The following is a 20,593-nucleotide window of genomic DNA, read 5'->3' on the forward strand; positions in this document are numbered from 1 at the left end:
ACCCAAATTATTATATAAATGAATTGCAGTGGACATTTGAGCTGTTTAAATTTGTTACTAAAAAAGAAAACCAGAAGGGCCCCCAGAGTGCGGGGTCTGGGGTTAATGTTCTCCCCTCTGCTCATCATTCCTTGCTTAAAGGCAATGCCAGTGACACCAGCTGCATCGATATATTCAAAGTTCACACTGTAGCACATTTTGATACAGGGTTTACTGTATTTGAACAAACCGAATATCTGTTTTTTTTTTAATGATCACGGATAAATCATGAACATAAGTCATAAATCATGAACACTCACTTTCAAGGTCCGAGGACAAAGGGAAAAGAACAACCAACATAGGCTACAAACATATAGAATTCCCCATGCAACATCGTGCATAATTTATTTTCAAGCACCATAACGTTAAATCTTTATTTTATCTTTATTGTGAATGCATGTAGACAGAATGGAGCTTCCCTCCTGCTGCAGAGCGCCCGGCAGAATCTGGTATGTATTAAAGTGAGTCCTCCTCTTTCCCCAGTGCTCAGCCTGCCTAACCAAGCTAACAGCTTAAATTAAACAATGTAACGGTAACACAACACATCGTCACTTCGCTGTTCCATTCCATTCTTTCGTACAGAAGGAGTCTATCGTTTTTTTCATACATTTATTTCTTGAGAGAGCGGTTTTTTTCCCCAGTGGAAGTGTCTTACCCGGCCAAGTCATTTTACAACCCTGCAATGTTCTCCGTTTACATTTTGACTCTTGGTAAGTCTCCACATTTCCATTCATACGCGTTTTTCCTTTTTTAACGCGAATTGCCGCTGTGTACCGAGTGCCACAGAAAAAGATGAAATATGAAATTCTTAATTGCAATATTGGCATCCATTGAGTTCATATATAATATATTGTAAATATGTTTTATTGTTCAGGTCCAAGGTTTTGACTCGCGGTGACATGCATTTCCTGTAACAAACGGAATGTAATCTTATCTTTTCTTTCGCTCCACGCAAGTTTTGCCATCTGTTTGGACCCAACAACTACTGTTGGGTTCCTGCAATTTTGAGGACAGTACATGTGGATATTTACCGGATTCTTCCTATGCAAAATGGACCGTAAACGAAGAAGGTGAGAAAGTTCCTTAAGACAACTTCTTAATGTCGGGGGTAGTATTATGGACTAGCGCATAAAACCTGCATTTTTGGTATATTTTAAATTGTATTCTGTTTTTTTTTGCCTGAAAATTAATGTGGGAGTTGACATACTTTAGCGGAATTCACGGAAAGAGTTTAAAAAAACGGCAAATTGCTTTTCAGTGAAAAATATGTGTGTTCAGAAAGTCATAAGCTATTCAATAATCTTTTTATGCTGCACAAATTACCTGGAGTAGGAAATGTAGTGGAGCAGGTTGTCTGGACAAGAGGCACGTAATACATGTAAAAAACAATACATCGACTAGATTTTGTCCTACATAAAATAGTGTTTGCTCACTGTCAGGCTTACTATGCTTTTCAGGACTAAAATAACCTTATAAAGTTTATAAGGGACATTATTGGTACAAATGTGCTCAACATCACATAAAAGACATTGCAGTTACAGCGGAACAGAATTAATATGAATGCAGTTTATTCATGCTTTGCAACGTGCATGAGGAGTATTTTAAGGTTCTGCTTTGCCTTGTTGTGGGTGGTTGTCAAGGTGACTGATCAGCACTGCTTTGAGTCCCAAGCTGTAGTTCCAGAGTAGATACCCCGTTTATGTTAATTAGCAGGATTTGCTTTTTGTCCCAAGTTCTATTTCAGTCAGACACCAGGGTGTGGTATCTAAACGAGATATTTTCGTATACAAAAGATTAGTTCCCGATTTTTTCGAAGAACTACTTTAGAACCAACTTACAATTTTCATGCACATACTGTACACGCACACGTGGGCATATAGGTATAAGGACAGAGGTCCAAAGAAAATAGTGACAAAACAGACAAAATTAGTTTGTTAGTCCAAACTTGTGAATTGCTTAATTAGAAAATGAAAACTTTGCAGAAACAATTAACATACTGCAATTTGTCAAAAAGGTCAGATGCCTTAGGAAGTAAGGAATTGTTAACACAGGTGAAAATCTAATTTTCTTGTATTACGATAAGACTTGAAAAATTAGAACTTGTAGTTGCTTGGCAGCAGGCAGAGAATTGCCATTAAACCAAAACTGATACAGATTAGTTTTGGAATGGAGCAGCAGTTTGCAGAAAAGGGGGAGGATTTGGACGAACGGCATCGTGCTTCATTTGGATTTGTTGGACTAGGCTGAGTCGTATGCAGTACTTTTGCCTGAATGTTAAATATCACCCACAACTGAACTGATGGGACCACTTCTAGACATAAGAAACTCAGTTTATCATTTTGATGTATATATCGCTCTAAAACTAAGTGAAGGTATTGTGTTATCCCTGTTGTAGTAGATTGATTTTCCAGAAGACAGATTCAGGTATGGGTGGAGGGGGGAGGAAGTTCCTTTAAATGGAAGAATGGAAAATCTAAGAAACGTGAAAATGTGCCAGGATTGCTCAGCCACCACCACTGCAAACAGTGCAGGCAGCCCCAGTGACACGGTTTTGTGGATGTGAAATGACGACTTGCAGTACTGTCAGCAGGTCAATAAATCTAGACATCTCACCACAACTGCATTAAGGCGATGTTTTCTGTTCAGTTTCTCCCCAGAAACACAGGCTACCACAAATGCCTTTGTTTGGGGGGAGGGGAAAAACTCATGACTGATTTATAATGTGATAGACAGATGTAACAATGAATCAATTATTTAAACATTATTGAACTTGAGCACAGTTTGAATGGAATCCTGATTATTCCAAATTAGGAGAAGCCATTCGTTTTAATTACACATGCTACTGAATGTAATGTAGAATTGTCAACAAGGATCAATTTCTTTCAAAATGCAGATGCAGACATACCAATGGTGTTATTCTGCTGTTCACAGAGAATGACTGCACTAGTGCACAGTCCTCTCCCGGTAGCTGTAAACATATTATTCCTTTGATGCATGTTCTGGTTACGGTTGCAAGTGCATTTGATAATTTAACACCATCTATATATTTCAGGTGTTTGCTATATTTTAGTTTTACTTTAAAAATCTGTTTTGTTTTTTTGGTGCTGAGTGAGTGCATGTGGCAGTTCAGGATTTGCCATCTCATAGGAAATTTCACAATGAACAGTCTGACACCAGAGGATCTTGCTGTGGCCTCAAACAACAGTTCATTTTGAAAATAGTTGTCAAATTGAAGAGGAGGTATTATAGTCCAAAGGGAAATAAGGTTTTTGTAAACCTGCAGTGGATAGGTGGTTATGAAACATTTTGGGATGGATGGGTCAAGTCATTGATTGATTGATGGGAATCAGCAAGAAAAAGGAAAAATGAGAAAAACAGACCACAGACCACCACCACTAAAGAACATATATTTATTATGTGTTTAAATAGGAAAGAGTTTTTTCCACCCATAATTTTTCCCCAAATAAACTTCAGTGTAAAGACTGAAAGCAGCCTGGAAGAAAAAACAAATCCAGGCAGCCAAAGATGTTCCTGTTAGCTTGTTGTTGCACACTGGTGCTTTGATAGCTTAGCTTCACCGTTAGCATTGGATTGCTGCTGCCCACTGGTGCTTTGATAGCTTAGCTTCACCGTTAGCATTGGATTGCTGCTGCCCAGTGGTACTTTGATAGCCTAGCTTCACCGCTAGTTTAGAATTATTGCTGCACAGTGACAGTTTGATAGCTTAGCTTCACCGTTAGCTAAGGATTGCTGCCGCACGGTGACTCTTTGATAACCTAGCTTCGCTGTTAGCTTAGCATTGGTGCTAGCTTGGTATTGCATGTTACCTTGGTACTACTGGGTGCATAAAGGAAGGAAGGACAAGAGCTGAGATAGTGGATCGTCATACAAAGGTCAGTGGAGGTGCAACAGCCAGCAGTGCCCTCCACCAACCTGTACACCAACCAAACTCTATTGACGGTTTATTACATTTTTATTCAGTAGAAGTTTTTATCAAGCCTCTTGAATGATTCTGTGACACTACTGAACCTTTTCCTGTCTTAGTGAATTGACAGCAGTAGAGCTTATTGCCTGGACAACTGAGGAAATGCAAATTCAGTTCACTGGATGCTGACTGCTAAAGACAGCTGTCCTTTCTTTAGACCAGCACAACCCCAATCTTTCTTCTGGGCCAAACAGTTTTGAGCAGAATGAGGGAGAGGAGTTGCCTTCAGTCAAAATGACTTTGCTTCCTACAGTATGTAATATAGTTAGTTCAATTAGAGAGAGCTGTAGCCGTGCATGTGTATCATTCTGGAAAGTTTCTTTTTAAGTAACAAAAGCTGTGTCATGTTTAGGCCACTGGAAAAGTTGAAGAATTATTGTACCATATTTTGTACCGTAAAACCTTCTTAAATACAAATTTTTATCCAGATTTAGATATTTGATTGCTTGCTGTTTAACCCTGTCATAAAAATGTGATCATGTAATATGTATTTTCACGATGCATGAGGCAACATTAGACACAATCTGGGAATAATGTAATATTAAATGAAATTTCTGCTTGTTCTGAGAAATGTCCACCTTTTTTTCAAATGTACATTGAGTAAAATGCTAAATTTCTCAGAGGTAAACCTAAATAAAAGGTTGCAGAAGCTTCATGTGAAGGGCAACATCAAAGGATTCCTTGTGGCCCTATAAACCATCAGTCCAGCTGTGTGTCAGGCTTCACCTAATGATAAAACCATAAAGATAAAATGTTTACATAATAATAATAATAATAATAATGATAATAATAATAATTAAATAAGGTTGTCTTTTGTTAACTCATTTTCACTTTTGTTAAGTCAGATTTCTCTCCCATAAGGGAAGCATTTGTTCTAAGAAACAAAATCTGGCGTCATTCTGAACCACCCTTGAAATTCTGCATGGTGTGTGATGATTCTCAGTAGGGTGCTGCCGTAGGGCGGTCTGATGTATAATGTTTATGATTATGCTGATAAGCATAGACTCAATGGAAAGTAATGATTCATATAATACATTAGTTTTGAAAGTTAAGATGGTTAAGCTTCCAATGAAAGTACATGAGCTGAAAAGATTTACAGATAAATTACAGTAAATTTACCGCCACCCATTATCTAGCCTCATGAATAATGTTACTGTGGCTGTATATATATTTTGCAAATAATGTAAGAAACTAAACCATGAAAAAAAAGTTGTCCTTAATTTGTAACTATCCTGGGCTTGCTGAGAAACAGTCTTCTGTTTTTTGGGAAAGTGGTAAAATATGAGAATAATTATGGTAAAATATGATCATGACAATTTCTAAACTGGCGTCCAACTGAGAACACCCTGAAGCTAATCTAAAACGCTTAAATGAGCAGATTATTTACAAAAGCAGGCATCCAAAAAGCATGCCATTTCTGCTGTCAGGTTTATAGCTATTTGTACATGATTAATTAAGCCATTTTTGACACAAGCTATTTCTGGTCTCCCGATTAAGCATTGTGAGGATTTAATTAAACGTTTCCAGATGCAGATAGGGAGATTAACTGAGGTGCATAAGCAGTGGGTGACAAGATTTGTTTCTGTTTGAAGAAGAAGATAAAAAAGCAGAGTAGGAAGGGGAGTTTACATTACATCTGGATTTCATCTCCAAACTCTGGACATCTGGAGGTACTGGGAAGGTCACAAGAGTTAAGTGTAATAACATACTCATGCCTTTGCAGAGCTTTTAGAAATTGTTCCTCATTGGGTATGTGGCATTTTTAATAAATTAAATGACTGAATTGTCTGTTCTTATTGATGATCCCACATTTGTGTAACATAAAGCTGTTAGACTTCTTAAACAAACACAATCTGCTAATGGACTTTAAAAAGGGAGTATTTTTCCATGTAAAAACCCATGACTGTAGTAACAGAAAGAAAAAGAATTTGTTATACTTTTTCCACTGACTGCTGTCCTTGTTGCACTGAAAGCCTGGCCTGTGCCTGAGCCTGAGCCTGTGCCTGAGCCTTAGCGAGTGTCAGGATTTCAGCTGTCCTTTGCTTGGGTCGCTGCCCTATCAAATGAGCTGCATCCATCTATTCAGGGCCCGGTTGACATTCTGGATAAGATTGCCCACCCCTGGCCTAGGATAGGCTTAGGATTAACCTACCCCTGATCTCATTTGTTAATTGTCACACTTGTGACAGTACTGGATGCTTCACCTACAGTATTTGGTGCAATGGTGCTTTGTAGTCTTGTGCCAACGTAGGCGTGTGTTTTTTCTTTGTTTCTTCTGGTTTTACTCTCTCTAAACCCACACTAGCAGGTTTTAACACAGGGTTTTTATGGATGGAATAGCTATTTGTGATTAGGTCATTCTGCTTATGTTCCTTTCTCCGTAATAGGGATTTAAAAAATCAAATCCAGACTCTTCTTTCTTAAAAACCATTTGTTTGTCTTTGTGTGGCACATATCTCATATCCATAGCCTGATAGTCTCCCATTCCCGCTGCTGTGTTCATACTTTGCCGTCATGGTTTTCCACATAGGTAAGGATTGAACCTTGTTGCACTCATATTGTACAATACTGAACCAATTTCCTGAAGTTTTTGGAAAACCCAGTCAAAATATGAAGGGTCACAGGAAACGGCGATAGGTCCCAATTCTATTTAATCTTGAGCTACATGTAAGTAATGACTGGGCTCTGTCCCATCTCCCCTCCGCAGGGCGTTTTATCACAGTCGACTCAGCCAACATGGATGGAAAGGAAAAGGCAGTACTGGTGAGCCCAGTGCTCGATCTGCTGTACTGGAGCTGCTTGCGACTAGTATACCAGATTACTGGCTCAGGCTCTGTACAGCTTCTCCTACGTCCTGAAGGCGAGAGCTTTGACTATCTTTTGTGGACCACCGATAAACCTTCAGACAGCTGGCTGATTGCTAGCGTTGACCTCCGGAACGCATCCAGTCCCTACAAGGTATTCAACCCAGAAACTACAGAGTGCTTCCTTCCCGGCCGCTGAAGGACTAATTTTCAGTAAATATAGCGGATGCACTCGCTACTTGCTGCAGTTGTGTCTATAGTGTCCGCCATGGCAGTAGAGAGCTATAAAATCATAATGCTAAAAATATTTACATCTTGGATATTTAAATCTTGAGTTAATCACATTTTCAACATTTCAGTTGAGAATAAAAAGTAGAAAAGAGTCGGACCATAAAGAGATTTGTTTGAGTAGTTGCATTGCATTTGTTATATGCAGTCCATAGATCTACATCAGGTAAAAGTTCTTTAAGTTATAATTAAGTAAACTGAACTGGATCTGTCCATTGAAACGGTGTTTAAACAAGGTGTCAAACAATGTTTAGTTACTTTCTCTAATATATGTAATAGAGAAAGTAGATATATAAAAAATAATAAAATAAACGAATAAAGTAATGAATAACAGTAGAGGAAATTAAATTATGATGAACAATAAGAAAATTAAAGAAAATTATTTTTGTTGCTGTAAATGAATGTCTTAAGTATTTGGATTTAATCTGCGGTCCAGAAGAAACAGCAGTTCATGAAACAGACACTGCTTCAGCACATATTTTGTCCATGAGTCACACATGGAACCTTTAACGGGATGTTCTGCGCCTACAGAACTAATGAATAGAAGGACTGAAGCAGTAGATTTTTTTTCAATAGCACACTCAGAGCTCATCACATGTGTCCTCCACTCAGGCTTTTAAAACAACATAGTCTGTAGTTCTTGGATAGTTCTTGTCCTGAAGACATGCCTCTGTTATTTTTAAGTTTGCCATTTTGTTTTGTATTTCAGATTTTGATCGAAGGCAGACCTGGTAAAGAAGCAGGGAGCAGCGTAGCTATCTTTGAAATACATGTCGTACCTGGGTACTGCATAGGTCAGTAAAATCCAATACAGCATCCCCTGCAAATAATCACATAGCTGAAAACAATACTTCAATAATGTCCTAATAATTGGTTTTCTTTATTTGAACGTTTTTCTTTTTCAAGTGGTAGTATTTGATTGTGCATATATCTATGAATGTATATTCATGCAATAACTCTGGCAGAGTGCAACTTTGAGGAACACCATCTGTGTGGTTACAATAACCACTGGAACCCCAACGTAAACTGGTATCTGGGGGGGAGCAACGTTCAGGGCCCCCAGTCCGACCTGCTTGATGACCACACTATGAACAATGACAAAGGTACACAATTACAGCTCTTCATCACTCCCATCCTGCTCCCCATTGCTTACCCACTAACCCTAACCCTAAGCCTAACCCTAAGCCTAACCCTAACCCATCCCTTACTGTTCCCCATCACTCTCACTCTTTACCTGACCTTGTCCCCTCTATCTTTGAGAAACACGGTTCCTGTGGATTGACTTTGCTTTCTTTTTCGTCCAACCAGGTCACTACATGTATGCAGATTCGGTTTACGTTAAAAACTTACAGGAAGTCGCCAAATTTTCATCACCGATGACAACCACACCTATGGAAGGATGTTTGTCTTTTTACTATCAGCGTAGCCAGACAAGAGGGAACATATTCTCAGTCTTCACCAAGGATCAGTTTGGGCACTATGAAGAAATTTGGAGGCCTGAGATTTATTCTGCTATGGCATGGAGATTAGTGCAAGTTGACATCAAGGCACCTCATCCCCTAGAGGTTAGTCTGAAATTTTATTTCCATACTGATAAGTGATATGTGACATATATGACAACATGGTGCTACCATGATAAACTAGGAACTCATAAGGAGAACCTGCGAAACAGTTCATGTGTTACATCGTGAGCAAACTGTGGGATTTGTTTTGTCTAAAACAATTTCTAAGCTTGTGTTCCACCAAAATGCTGTCACTATCTTATTTACAGTAAGTTGAAACATGTCACGACTTGGCTGTGTATATTCATTCTGAGTCATGTTCTGCACTGAAAAGGTCATATAAGATTATGTTGATGTTCTTTAATCAAGAGGAAAAATTTTAAGGGGCAAGACATTTATAAATGTCATCAGTTTTATATTCTGCATATCTAATGATTTAGACCCCTTGAATCCCCAAATGGGAGTAGAATAAAATCTGGGACAAACCAGGAGCAGTCATGAAACTGCTGAGTAGAACATTTTCACAGGAACAGTGAAACATCAATCTGGAAGCTTTAAATGATAAGTGAGTCAGACTTAAGCACACCAGAAGGTGCATGTGTTAAACGGGGAGATCTGTGCTGACACGGCACCTTTAATGACAGCTTAGGACTAGGGACTTATTGATGCAGACATTATAAAAAACGGGTCATTTGTCACCGCAGGCTGTGGAAATGTAAAGCAGGCCATCTGATATAGACCCTAGTTCTTGAGAACATTCATGTCTGATTACATGCTACGACGCTTCGTGACCCTAATGTCGGAGACGGTATTTATTTAGTGTCCTTTTTCCTTTTACTGAACATAATACTGGTGTTGCAATAGTGTGATTAAATATTTCACCTTAGCTGCTCCTTTAACTCTCAGGTGGGTTATAAAATGTGCAATTGAAAAAAACCAATAATTTATAGATTGGCAGAAAACGTATAAGCTACTTTTAATTGTTCCTACAATAATATTTATTTTCCCAGCATTTTTTAAATTATTCAAAAAACATAAAGCTTTGCATTTTCATTCAACGTTAAAGAACCATTAAAGGGTTTTAAAAATCCTTGGATTTGTGATGTATTATGGAGTAGTAATTTTGCCACTCTGGAGTGAGTGTAAAAAAGAATCTACCATTTACATACAGAAATGCAACAAAATATATGGATCTCGCACACTATCTAGCACATTCCCCATCCATCTCACATAGAGAGGGAACTGTGTTTGTTTTCCATCTAAGGTCATCAACATAAACACGCATCTTAGAGACACACAAACACTCAGACACAAATAGCTTGTTCCAGTTACTGCAGCTGCTGACAACAAAACAAATGTGAATAAACTCTGTGGCCTGCATAGGTGGCCTGAAATGCTTTCAGAAACACAAACCTTACATTGTCCATGTTTTTTAATTTGCTCTCTCTCCTGCTGATGAATTACTTTTACAAATAACAAATATCACATTTCACCTCCAGTTTTGAACGTTTGTTCAGTTTGAATTTACCCTACTCAGCTATAGTAATTTTACTATATGCTATCCACACATGATTCATGACATCTATTAATCAATACTTTCATGGCAGATGACAGACAACTTTTCTCACAAGATCCCTACTGCTAAAGGGAAATGCAAATGGTTCTCTACCCTGTATTAATGTGTCCCAGGTGATTTTCGAAGTGGCCTTCAACAGTCCCCGCGGAGGACATGTGGCTCTGGATGACATTTCATTTTCTCCAGAGTTCTGCCACACGGAGACAGGTGAGGCCTACTAGACAGTGTATTTTATGTATGGTACCAGGAAGAAAAACAGCATATACACAGGGGCTGGACTATGAAACTGAAACACTGGCCAATGTAGCGTTTAAGGTTTCACGCCTATATATGCGCGGCCTGATAGCAATCTTCACTAATTGCACATTCCATTAGTAAGAGCAAAGTGTGATGGCTAAATTAGCAGAACAATAGCACAGCTGTACATAAAATATTGCAGTCTACTCAACATAATGGGAAACATGTCAGAGTTCAGAAGAAGACAAATTGTTGGTGTGCGTCTCACTGGCACATGTGACCAAGACAGCAAGTCATTGTTGTGTATCGAGAGCCCCAGTATCCAGGGTAATGTTGACATAGCACCATGAAGGACAGACCATGTCTAACGGGAGTTACTGGACGCAAAAGGAAGCTGTCTGGCAGGACTGTCTACAGTAGGTACTAACTCAGTTTGTATCCAAAAAACATAAAATCACTGCCCAAATCACTTAAAAATTAAATGTGCACCTCGACTCTCCTGTTTCCACCAAAACTGTTGGATGGGAGCTCCGAAGGGCCAATATTTATGGTCACTAGTCGTTTTGCACTTGCACTACCAGTCAAAAGTTTTTACACAACACAGGTTTTTACTACTTTTCCATTTGTTTCATAAACTGCTGATTTTTCATTCTTGTTATGCATTGGAAAGTTGAGTGAACAACTATAAAGTAAAAATATATAATATATGTAATACGTAATATAAATAAATGAAAATATATACAAAATATATAAAGATATAAATGAAGAATTTTCCTTTATAACATGGAAAGATTATGTAACAGTGCATGTCTGACATCCTATTAATTGTGTTGTGAGTGCAGTCAAATTCTTTTAACTTTAAATGCACTAGTTAACTGTTTCATCCCATGATACAGAGCAGTATTTAATGTACCTTGTAGAAAGAATGCCTCGAATTTGCTCTGCTGTTATAACTGAAAGAGGAGGTTACTTTTATGAATCAAAGATAGGACATTTTCTTGCTAATAAAGGTGCTAAAATGGCAAACAACCTGTAAATTTATTTGTTAGCAAAAAAATTTGGAGCGTATTTTTAGTAAATGTTAAGTGAGTAACATGCAAATGTAAAAAATGTGTGCAAAAACGTTTGACTGGTTATGTGTGTAACTCGGCAAAATTGTTTGGTTTTCTTAATGGTGACATAAACACACGTACTTTATCCATCTGGTCATTTTCAATGGTGCCAGGAGAGCGATCTTGGGCTGTGGATAATGTGAAACATGTACCGTTCTCTGATGAATCCGCCTTTACTGCTTTCCCACTCTTGGGAGATTTACGGTGTGCAGAAACCCTAAAAGACTTACCACCCAGACTGCTGCATACCCAAAGTGCAGCATGGAGATGGATCAGTGATGGTTTTGGCTGCAATATCACAGCATTCCCTAGACCAACTACTTGCTCTAGATGGCCGCATCACTGCCAAAGACTTTGGAACCATTCTGGAGGACCATGTTCACCCAGTGTTTCAGACATTGTACCCTGAAGGTGGTGCTGTGTATCAGGATGATAATGCACCAGTACACAGAGCAAGACTGGTGACAGTGGTTTGATGAACATCTTCCATGGCCTGTACAGTCACCCGATCTGAATATTATTGAGCCACTTTGGGGTGTTTTGGGGCAGTGACTCAGGTAATGCTTTCGTCCACCAGCATCACAAAGTGACCTGGCCACTGTTCTGTAAGAGAAATGGCTCAGAATCCCTCTGGACATTGTGCAGAACTTGTATCTGTCATTCCCAAGGTGAACTGATGTTGTACTGGGAGCAAAAGGAGGCCTCACACCATACTAATAAATGATTGGGGTCTAAAACCAGGTATTTCAGTTTCATTGTCCAACCCATATGGAGGATTTTCTTCAGTATTGCAAAGAGTTTGATGATCATTTAGAGCATCAAGGCAATCTTTAACTGGGGAAACTTCTGGAATTTGGGAGTTTCTAGCTTTCTTTATTGATAAAATTATTATTGACTAGAATGGGGTTGACGTCACAGTTAAGTGGCCATTAATCAAGCTGCTAGCTAGCAAAGTCATTTAAGCATAAACAGATGTCAGTTTTAACACCAGGGTTGTGCTGTTGCTCGTTACAGAGCCAGCCTTTGATCCTTCCGTTGCAAGCTGTGACTTTGAAGAAGGGCTCTGTCAGTACTACCAAGAACCTGCTCAGGGATCAGTCTGGAACAGAGTATCAGTGAAACCCAATGCCTACAGGATTGGAGATCATACTACAGGTTCAGGTGAGTGAGCTCACATAACCAGAAATAGTAGGTTGTTTTTCTACTGCTACTATGCTTTACCATGTAGCCCAAGCAAACAGGCAAAGGGGGACTGATTTCTCATAATCTACAACACAAATTCATTTCATAGTGGTTGGGTATGTTGGGCTTTTACACGGTGTGATGTGCATATCAAATGCCAAAATATTCCTAATCATTAGTAATAAAGAACAATGCCACTATTCATTGCCACTAAATCCTATTACTTTCTTCAAGCTATTCTGTCATATTACTGCTCAGTGTTGACATACTTTTCCATCATTGATTATTTTAAAGTTCTACAGTACCTTCTCCAAAACACAGACTAAAACCTCTTACTTACATTTATATTGTGACAACGTACCAGCCAATGCCCAGAAGCAGAGCAGCATATATAAGCAAATAAAATGACAAACAAAACATTAGGATATATAGAGTAATCATGGAAAACTAAGACCCACACAAATAGAACAGACTTTCTAAAGCCCTGTCCATGCACAGGTTCCTTCCTGTTGGCCAACACACGCTTTACCTCCCAGCCCGGCTACGTGGGCCGCCTCCATGGGCCCTTCCTGCCAGGGAACCTGAAGTACTGCCTAAGGTTCTACTACGCTATACATGGCTTTATGAAAATGGAAAATGCCCTCTCAGTCTACATATACGACGAGAACAATGTAGCCCAGGAGAAAGTTTGGACTGTGTCTGAAGGTTCTCGGGGTATCTGGATGATGATGGACATCACCATCCACAAGCCTATGCCCACCAAGGTATGCATTCAATAGAACATTTCTTTAACACAAATTGTTTTTGTAAACCCCTAAGATGTCTAGGGTATAGTTTTGCAGATATTATTTTGCACTGCAATGGGTTGGCACCCCATCCTTCGTTGTTCTCTGCCTTGCGCCCGTAGCCTCTGGGAGAGGCTCCGGACCTCTCGCGACCCTGGATAGGACAAGTGGTTTCAGAAAATGGATGGATGGTTGGATGTTATTTCACAAAGTGGAATAAAGCAGCTTGAAAAGGTCAAAATAGTGAAAATAATATCCACCTGAGGAAAGGAGACTACCATCTTGTTGGGAGCTTAGTTTGGGATTGGTAGAATTATATATATACATACACACACACACACACACGCACATCCTATCAGTGGCCACATTATTAGGTACGCCAAAGTAGTATCCATTTTTTCCAACAGAAATGTATCAAAGGTAGATGTGTGTACCTAATAAACTGGCTATTGAGTGTATAATTATTCACAATAAGCTTAAAAATTAAACATGGGGAAGGTTTAAAGTTCTGGACAGTCAAAATAAAGGGGTCACAAACAATACTGCAGTTACTGTGGCTGATCTAGATTTTTTCTGGAACAAATCTGCGTGCACTCATGATGACAAGCTGCTCATTGTGTTTCTTTTCTGAACACTGTGAATGTGCAATATGTTGAGGTGTGTGCAGAATTACCCAGCGCTCTGAAGTGGAGAATTCACTCATTGTTAACAATGTGTTGCTAAGGTCCCATTTCTCAAAACTAAGAAAAGCTAGAGAAATGGTTGCAATAGGAGAGAATTATTTCCCATTACACTGCAACATTTTTTCCAAATGTGATTGTTGGCTATTTCTCTCTTATTTTCCGCACTTTCATTTCAACAGTCCCATATTCTACCTGAAAAAATATTTCTTTATAACTCTTCCACACTCCATTTTCAAATGATTCAAATCTATTTTGAGTAGAAACATTGCATTTCATTGACAGACAGTCCCATATCGTCATGAAGCTTTGCAACGACTAAAATATTTTGTTAATAACATGTTTTTGGCGGACAGACGTTTTATCTTGGGATTTTTTTAATATGTGTATGTCTTTATCCCCCAGAACCCTGAGCAGGATAAACGTTTAGAAGATGCATTTGATTTTATGTGGAAGAATTCATAAATCAGTCATAAACTATGACAGTCAGGTGATCTGTGTGTGAAGATAATTTAACTGTATGAATAGATGAATACACTGCTCTACTCTGTAGGTGGTGTTTGTCAGTATATGCAAGAATTTCTGGGACTGTGGACTTGTGGCCCTTGATGACATCACTGTGGACCTAGGAGACTGCCGTGCCATAGCTGGTAGGATTCCGAGTTTGAGGAGGACTAGAAAATTGTAACTGACACTAATTTCCATAGAGTCTATTTTACATACTACGGTTATTATTCCAAATTACATTTGTATTAATCTTCTTGGTAACACTTTAATCACTCATGTACAAAGCATTATACTGTAGATACCTTCATAATGCATTATAATGCATTCAAACTGTATTATAAACACAGCTACTGTATAACTATTTATAGAAAGGCATAACACATTATATCCATGTTTTTTTATGCATTTTGAATGCCCTATGAAGCTGTCAACTATAATGTACTGTAAATACCTTCTTAATGAATATATATAATGATTTATACTGACCGTTATAATGCATTATAAAGGTATCTGTAATGCATTATACATGAGTGCTTTAAGTAACGTATTACCATCTTCTCTATTTGTGGCATATGTTCAGTTAAAAAAGCAGCTGAACTTCCATAAATAAATATGCCACATCTTTGGAACGTGACAGAGACAGCATTACGTAACTCCCACAGCATCTTTAGTTATATATATCTACGACTGAGATATACAGCTTTAGCAGCTTAACTGGAAAAACAAAATCTGTTTTAAACTCCTCGTTTTGATTCTCTTTGTTATAGTCTTTTTCAAAAAATCGCAAGCTGAACCAGGTGGATAAAGTATGTGCGTTTATGTCGCCATTAAGAGAACTCGACATAATTTTGCCAAGTTACACACAGGTGCAGACCAACTGAGAGTCAGATGAAGTCAGTTTGAACTTTTGCCCATTCTACCCTGTGAAAAAACGGAATCTGAACACTAGCAGTTATTGAAAACACATATCAACTGCCTTGGCACTCTACTGATCATAAGTGTTCATTTACAGGGCTGGAACAGTCTCTTCCTGGACAGTGCAGCTTTGAAGTAGATGACTGTGGATATACTCAGGACAGGTACAATGACGTGACAGACTGGGTGAGGATGCGAGGGCACACACCCACCTTGTTCACCGGGCCAAAGGGCGACCACACCACGGGGACTGGTGAGTCAAGAGGCACTTCATGGTCTCCCACCTGGAACTGAAGTGAAAAGTTTAACCAACAATTTTATCTAGCTGAACACTGAGCAATTCCATTTAAGTTCTCCACCTAAATATTGGTCAATGTGGTCTATACTTGTTTTTAAACATAAAGATAAATAATGGACTTGATTTTAGACCACTTAGCAGGTGACCAGCAAAAACAAACACCCTTGTTCTTATCTTCATCAGTAAAAGACAGATGTCCTGGGGTTTTATTTGTTTTTGCTTCATTGTTTTAAAAAACCTAACCCTTTCAATATTTTTTTTTATCTTATTCTCCAGCAGCCTTTATATATTGGCTAAGCCGGTCTGGGTCTGGCCGATGACCTTAACATTTGCCTCATGAATACTTGTAGCAGTTGCCATCATTCGTATGTTGTTATTGGCTGTTAGCACAGTTACTCTTGTTAGTTCATGGTTGTTAGGGGTTCAGAGAGTTGAAGAGCAACAGTTCCTATGAATGTCAAGGAATGTTCATACTGTAGGAAGAAAGAAAAAAATCAAAAGCACAGTATGTCACATTTTACATTTTTGATTTATAAAGAGACGAGTCACGGCATAGTTTGTTTAGAGTAGATTAGATCATTTTATCGATCCTTCTGCATATTTTGAGGCTCTTATTTATTATGTGCCTTTGACCTCTGTGTCTTTCAAAGGTCACTTCATGTATATAGAGGCTTCACACATGCTGCCAGGCCATTTGGCACGGCTGCTTACGGCTGAGCTGCGGGGATCGGCGGGCCCCCAGTGTTTGATCTTCTACTATCACATGTACGGCTCCGGCACGGGCCAGCTCAACGTCCTCCTGCAGAATGAGGACACGGGTCATGTCAAGTTGCTATGGAGACGGAGAGGCGAGCACAGCATATCCTGGACGAAGGCCTTGGTGGATTACGAGTATGGCAGCAGACACAAAGTGAGGGATGCACCATTATTTGCACTTTCTTTGCATAGTCCAACAAGATTCATGAATTATTAAAACATAAAGACCAGGTCTAGGATGCGCCTTCTTCTTGCAGATTGTATTTGAAGCCATCAGAGGACCATCGATAAGAAGCGACATTGCAATTGATGACATCCTGTTTAAGAAAGGGCCTTGTAAGGCAACAGGTAAGTTTGAAGTGAAAAGAATGTAAACGTGAGGACATTTTTCTGTGTAATGTGATTATTGTGATTAATATAACAGTCCAAATGAAAGTAAATCATCATGTACTAATGACATACGGTCTCATATACTACACTGGGTTTTGCTCAAAAAAAGTTAACAATAGATTATTTAGGAGAGAACTGAAGGTGTGAAATTAATACGGTAAAACCTTGGACTGCGAGCATGATTCGTACAGGTGTTCCGGGCAATTCGGTTTCCCTATGTTTCCCCTGTCTATCATGAAATAATGTTTCCCCTAATATTAAAGCAAAGAGGTATGTGAAATGTCTGAAAATCACTCAGGTACATTATTACATGTGAATACTGTATTGATATTAGTACAGAGGCCCAGAGTTTCTGTATACCTGTTTTAACAGGGGGGAACCAAATATCCTGGATGCCAGGAAATAATGTTTCTCCTAATATATAGGCAAATCTGTATGTGAGATGTCTGAAAATCACTCAGGTACATTATTACATATGAATACAGTAGATCGTCACGCATAATATAGTCTTATATAAGCAATACTACACCGTTTTCATCAAGAAATATCTCTATACAGCAAATTAAATACTTTCATTTATTGTCTGTAAAAACAAAAAACATCGAAAAGGCATGTGATGTTTTAAAATATATGGCTAGTTTACCTCAAGAGCTTCTTAAAAAGACATGAAAACAACAGCGAAACCGTGTACAAATCAGCGCGCGACAGGGGAAACAGGGAAACTGAATTGCCCGGAACACCTGTTACGTGCTTGTAATCCACAGCACTCGTATATCAAAGCGAATTTTCCCATTAGAAATAATGGAAACTCAGATGATTCGTTCCATAACCCAAAAATATTCATATAAAAATGATTAATACAAAATATAAAGTAAAAATACATAAAACAAATTAACCTGCACTTTACCTTTGAAAAGAATCGTGGATGGTGCGAGGGAGACGAGAGAGCGGAGAAGAGGAGGGTTATTTTGACTTTCACTATATCTAACGGAATCACTGCTATCTGTTGGTTCACTGGAATCTTTTTCTTTTTGTGCGACTTTAAGAAGGATCCTATCCAATGACAGCCACTTTTGCCTCCTTTTCGATTCCACGGAAATGTGGACATTGCATTGTCGTTAAACAGATTCATCGCTCGCACTGCTACGCCCTTATTCGGGTGGTGCTTTTCTACTAAATTTTGACTATATGACTGACACACGCCAACTGAGACCGAGCATGGGAAACGATTACCCGCAATCCCGCAGCGTGAGAGAGAGAAGAACCATCGGCTCAGTTGTGATCACGTGACGCTAGGCAGAAAAATCGTATACGTAATACTCGTATTGCAAGACCTCGCTTGTTTATCAAGTTTTGAAATTTATTTAAAATTTTTGCTCGTCTTGCAAAACAGTCGCAAACCAAGTTACTTGCAATCCGAGGTTTGACTGTATTTGGTTTTACATAATGTCCATCCATGGATCTTCAAACTGCTTATAATAGACATTTTGGTGCCCCCCCACACACACAGGTTTGTAATTATATCTTTGTGGGGACTCTCCATTCATATCTATGGGGGCATCATGACCTTAATCCCTACTCAGCCCTAACCTTAACCATACTGTAAGTAACTAAACAAAAAATTAGACTTTTGGCATTTTTAGTTTTTTGATTGCATTCAGAAATCTTTGTCACCACATCAAAATAACAGGTTTTTATCACATTAGTGGGGGACATTTGATCCCCACAATGTAATATAATTGTAATTCACACACACACACACACACACAATCACACACTACGGGCAATTTATAAATGCCCGTCAGCCAGCGTCTTTAGAGGAAACTAATACAGAGAGGAGACCCAGGCAGCATGGGAGGAACATGCACAAACACAGAGGTGACATTCAGATCTCCAGAAATGGAGGCACGAGGCAACAGCGCCACCTTATGCTTCCATAATTTAAGAATAAACATTTGAAATATGAAAGCTTTCTTTTTCTATGCACAGATCCTGGGGAGAGCATTTCATTTTCCGGCTTCTCTGAGAACTTCATTGCGACTGAGTACTGAGAGTGCTGTTCAGCTGAATGTGCCAAGGAGAAATGGTGGAGATTAAAGGCTCCTGAATACCTTCAAACAGAGTAAAGCAGCAATTACGTTACCTTACAGAACTCGCACGGGCATAAATCCACACTTCATTATATTCTTCTTGCAGCGTGCCTCAGGCAGGATGTTAAACAGTAGGTCCACAGGCATTTTCTGAAGTAAAGGTGTATTTATTGTGTGATGTTTATAAAATAAGTCACTGTAGTGGTGTAATTTTTTTTCTATTGCATTCGTTAAGTGCAATAAAGAACCAAAACTTTTGACTTCTCTTGTGAACAGTGCACAACATTGCAGGGTGTGTTTACAAAAGGCGACAAAACAAGAAATGAAAGATTGTGCTACTGGTTCTATTATCAACATTTATTGGAAATTAGCAAAGAACGGGATATAAATATTGTCACGGGGACCTGTGAGCCTGCTCGAGCCTATTAAATATGCTTAACAGTTTGGCAAAAAATTTGACTGGATGGCTGCTCGTCATCAACTCTTGGAATATGTGGACTCTTCTACATTTTTGCAGAAGCCTTCCAGACAGTTACAATATATATAATGTACCGGTAAGGTTTTAATGCTTTTTAATACATCATTTGTAAAATGTCACTTTAGATCTATGCCTCATGCTGTGTTTTAGCAGTAGTAAAATTATTCTTGCTCATACTTTTGATAAATCATTCATTTCAGGTTTAACATATGTGTGCTGCAGTTTGTAGGATATTGTTATAATAATCAAAATAAATAAATAAATATTTGCTTTAATTTATTGTGTAAAGATGTTGATTTTTGTTGTTCTTTTAATGGAGTTCCGTTATGAAATATAATCTCCATTAATTCTGCCATAAGAACAGCACCTGAGAAATGGATGAATTTCACTGAAAAGATAAACATTGATTCACTAAACATTACCATATAACACAATGTTTTCCTACTTCTATGAAAACCCATTCCTTCAGTTTAAATTCAGAATACTCACTTTTACATTTTTAACAGAAGTTGATACTTAATTCATCCTTAATCTCACTTTATATTATTTTGCAATTACAAATGCCATTGCAAAACAAAAAAAAATCAACCATGGTTTAATTTTAAAAGAAAATCGTTCTCTTGTACTATATGTAGGCAAATGACTGCTCATGGGAGAAGGAAAAATGATTGGTTCAGAGAAATAACCAATCAGGTTGTAAAGGAGGTGTGTCCAAGCAACCTGATGAGGTAGGACCATCTAGTCAGATGTCTTGGTCCTGCCTGCTCTAGTTGCTTGAACCCACCTCCTTTACAATCTGATTGGTTATCTCCCTGAGCCAATAATTTTTTCCTTCTGCCCTCAGAACAATGTTAATTGGCTGAAAACATTCTTAAGTTTTCATTAGTAATATTTAAGGTATTGATATTTTATGTAGTAATATATTACGTTGAACAAAACATTTCAATTGAAAGAAATAAGCAGTTTGAG

At 38.5% G+C, this 20,593-nt stretch overlaps 1 protein-coding gene across 1 annotated transcript; it reads left to right on the plus strand.

Moving 5' to 3' along the window:
- Window positions 1-508: 508 nt before the first annotated feature.
- mamdc2a (MAM domain containing 2a) lies at window positions 509-19,899 on the plus strand. The gene is made up of 14 exons (XM_023803179.2): window positions 509-749; window positions 996-1,109; window positions 6,732-6,982; window positions 7,826-7,910; window positions 8,082-8,219; window positions 8,425-8,681; window positions 10,308-10,401; window positions 12,558-12,704; window positions 13,224-13,489; window positions 14,744-14,840; window positions 15,710-15,865; window positions 16,561-16,820; window positions 16,924-17,014; window positions 19,046-19,899. Exons 1-14 carry the CDS (start codon window positions 722-724, stop codon window positions 19,105-19,107), a joined length of 2,046 nt encoding a protein of 681 aa, XP_023658947.2. The 5' UTR covers window positions 509-721; the 3' UTR covers window positions 19,108-19,899.
- The last annotated feature ends 694 nt before the right edge of the window (window positions 19,900-20,593 follow it).

The sequence above is a fragment of the Paramormyrops kingsleyae genome, chromosome 2, assembly GCF_048594095.1.
Source record: "Paramormyrops kingsleyae isolate MSU_618 chromosome 2, PKINGS_0.4, whole genome shotgun sequence".
Taxonomy (NCBI): domain Eukaryota; kingdom Metazoa; phylum Chordata; class Actinopteri; order Osteoglossiformes; family Mormyridae; genus Paramormyrops; species Paramormyrops kingsleyae.

Bases quoted from the DNA above. Each gene is read 5' to 3' on its own strand.
- mamdc2a (XM_023803179.2), top strand. From the start codon at position 722: ATGTTCTCCGTTTACATTTTGACTCTTG. The intron at 6,983-7,825 runs GTATTCAACCCA...TTTGTATTTCAG, and splicing joins ACGCATCCAGTCCCTACAAG to ATTTTGATCGAAGGCAGACC. The intron at 7,911-8,081 runs GTCAGTAAAATC...TAACTCTGGCAG, and splicing joins CGTACCTGGGTACTGCATAG to AGTGCAACTTTGAGGAACAC.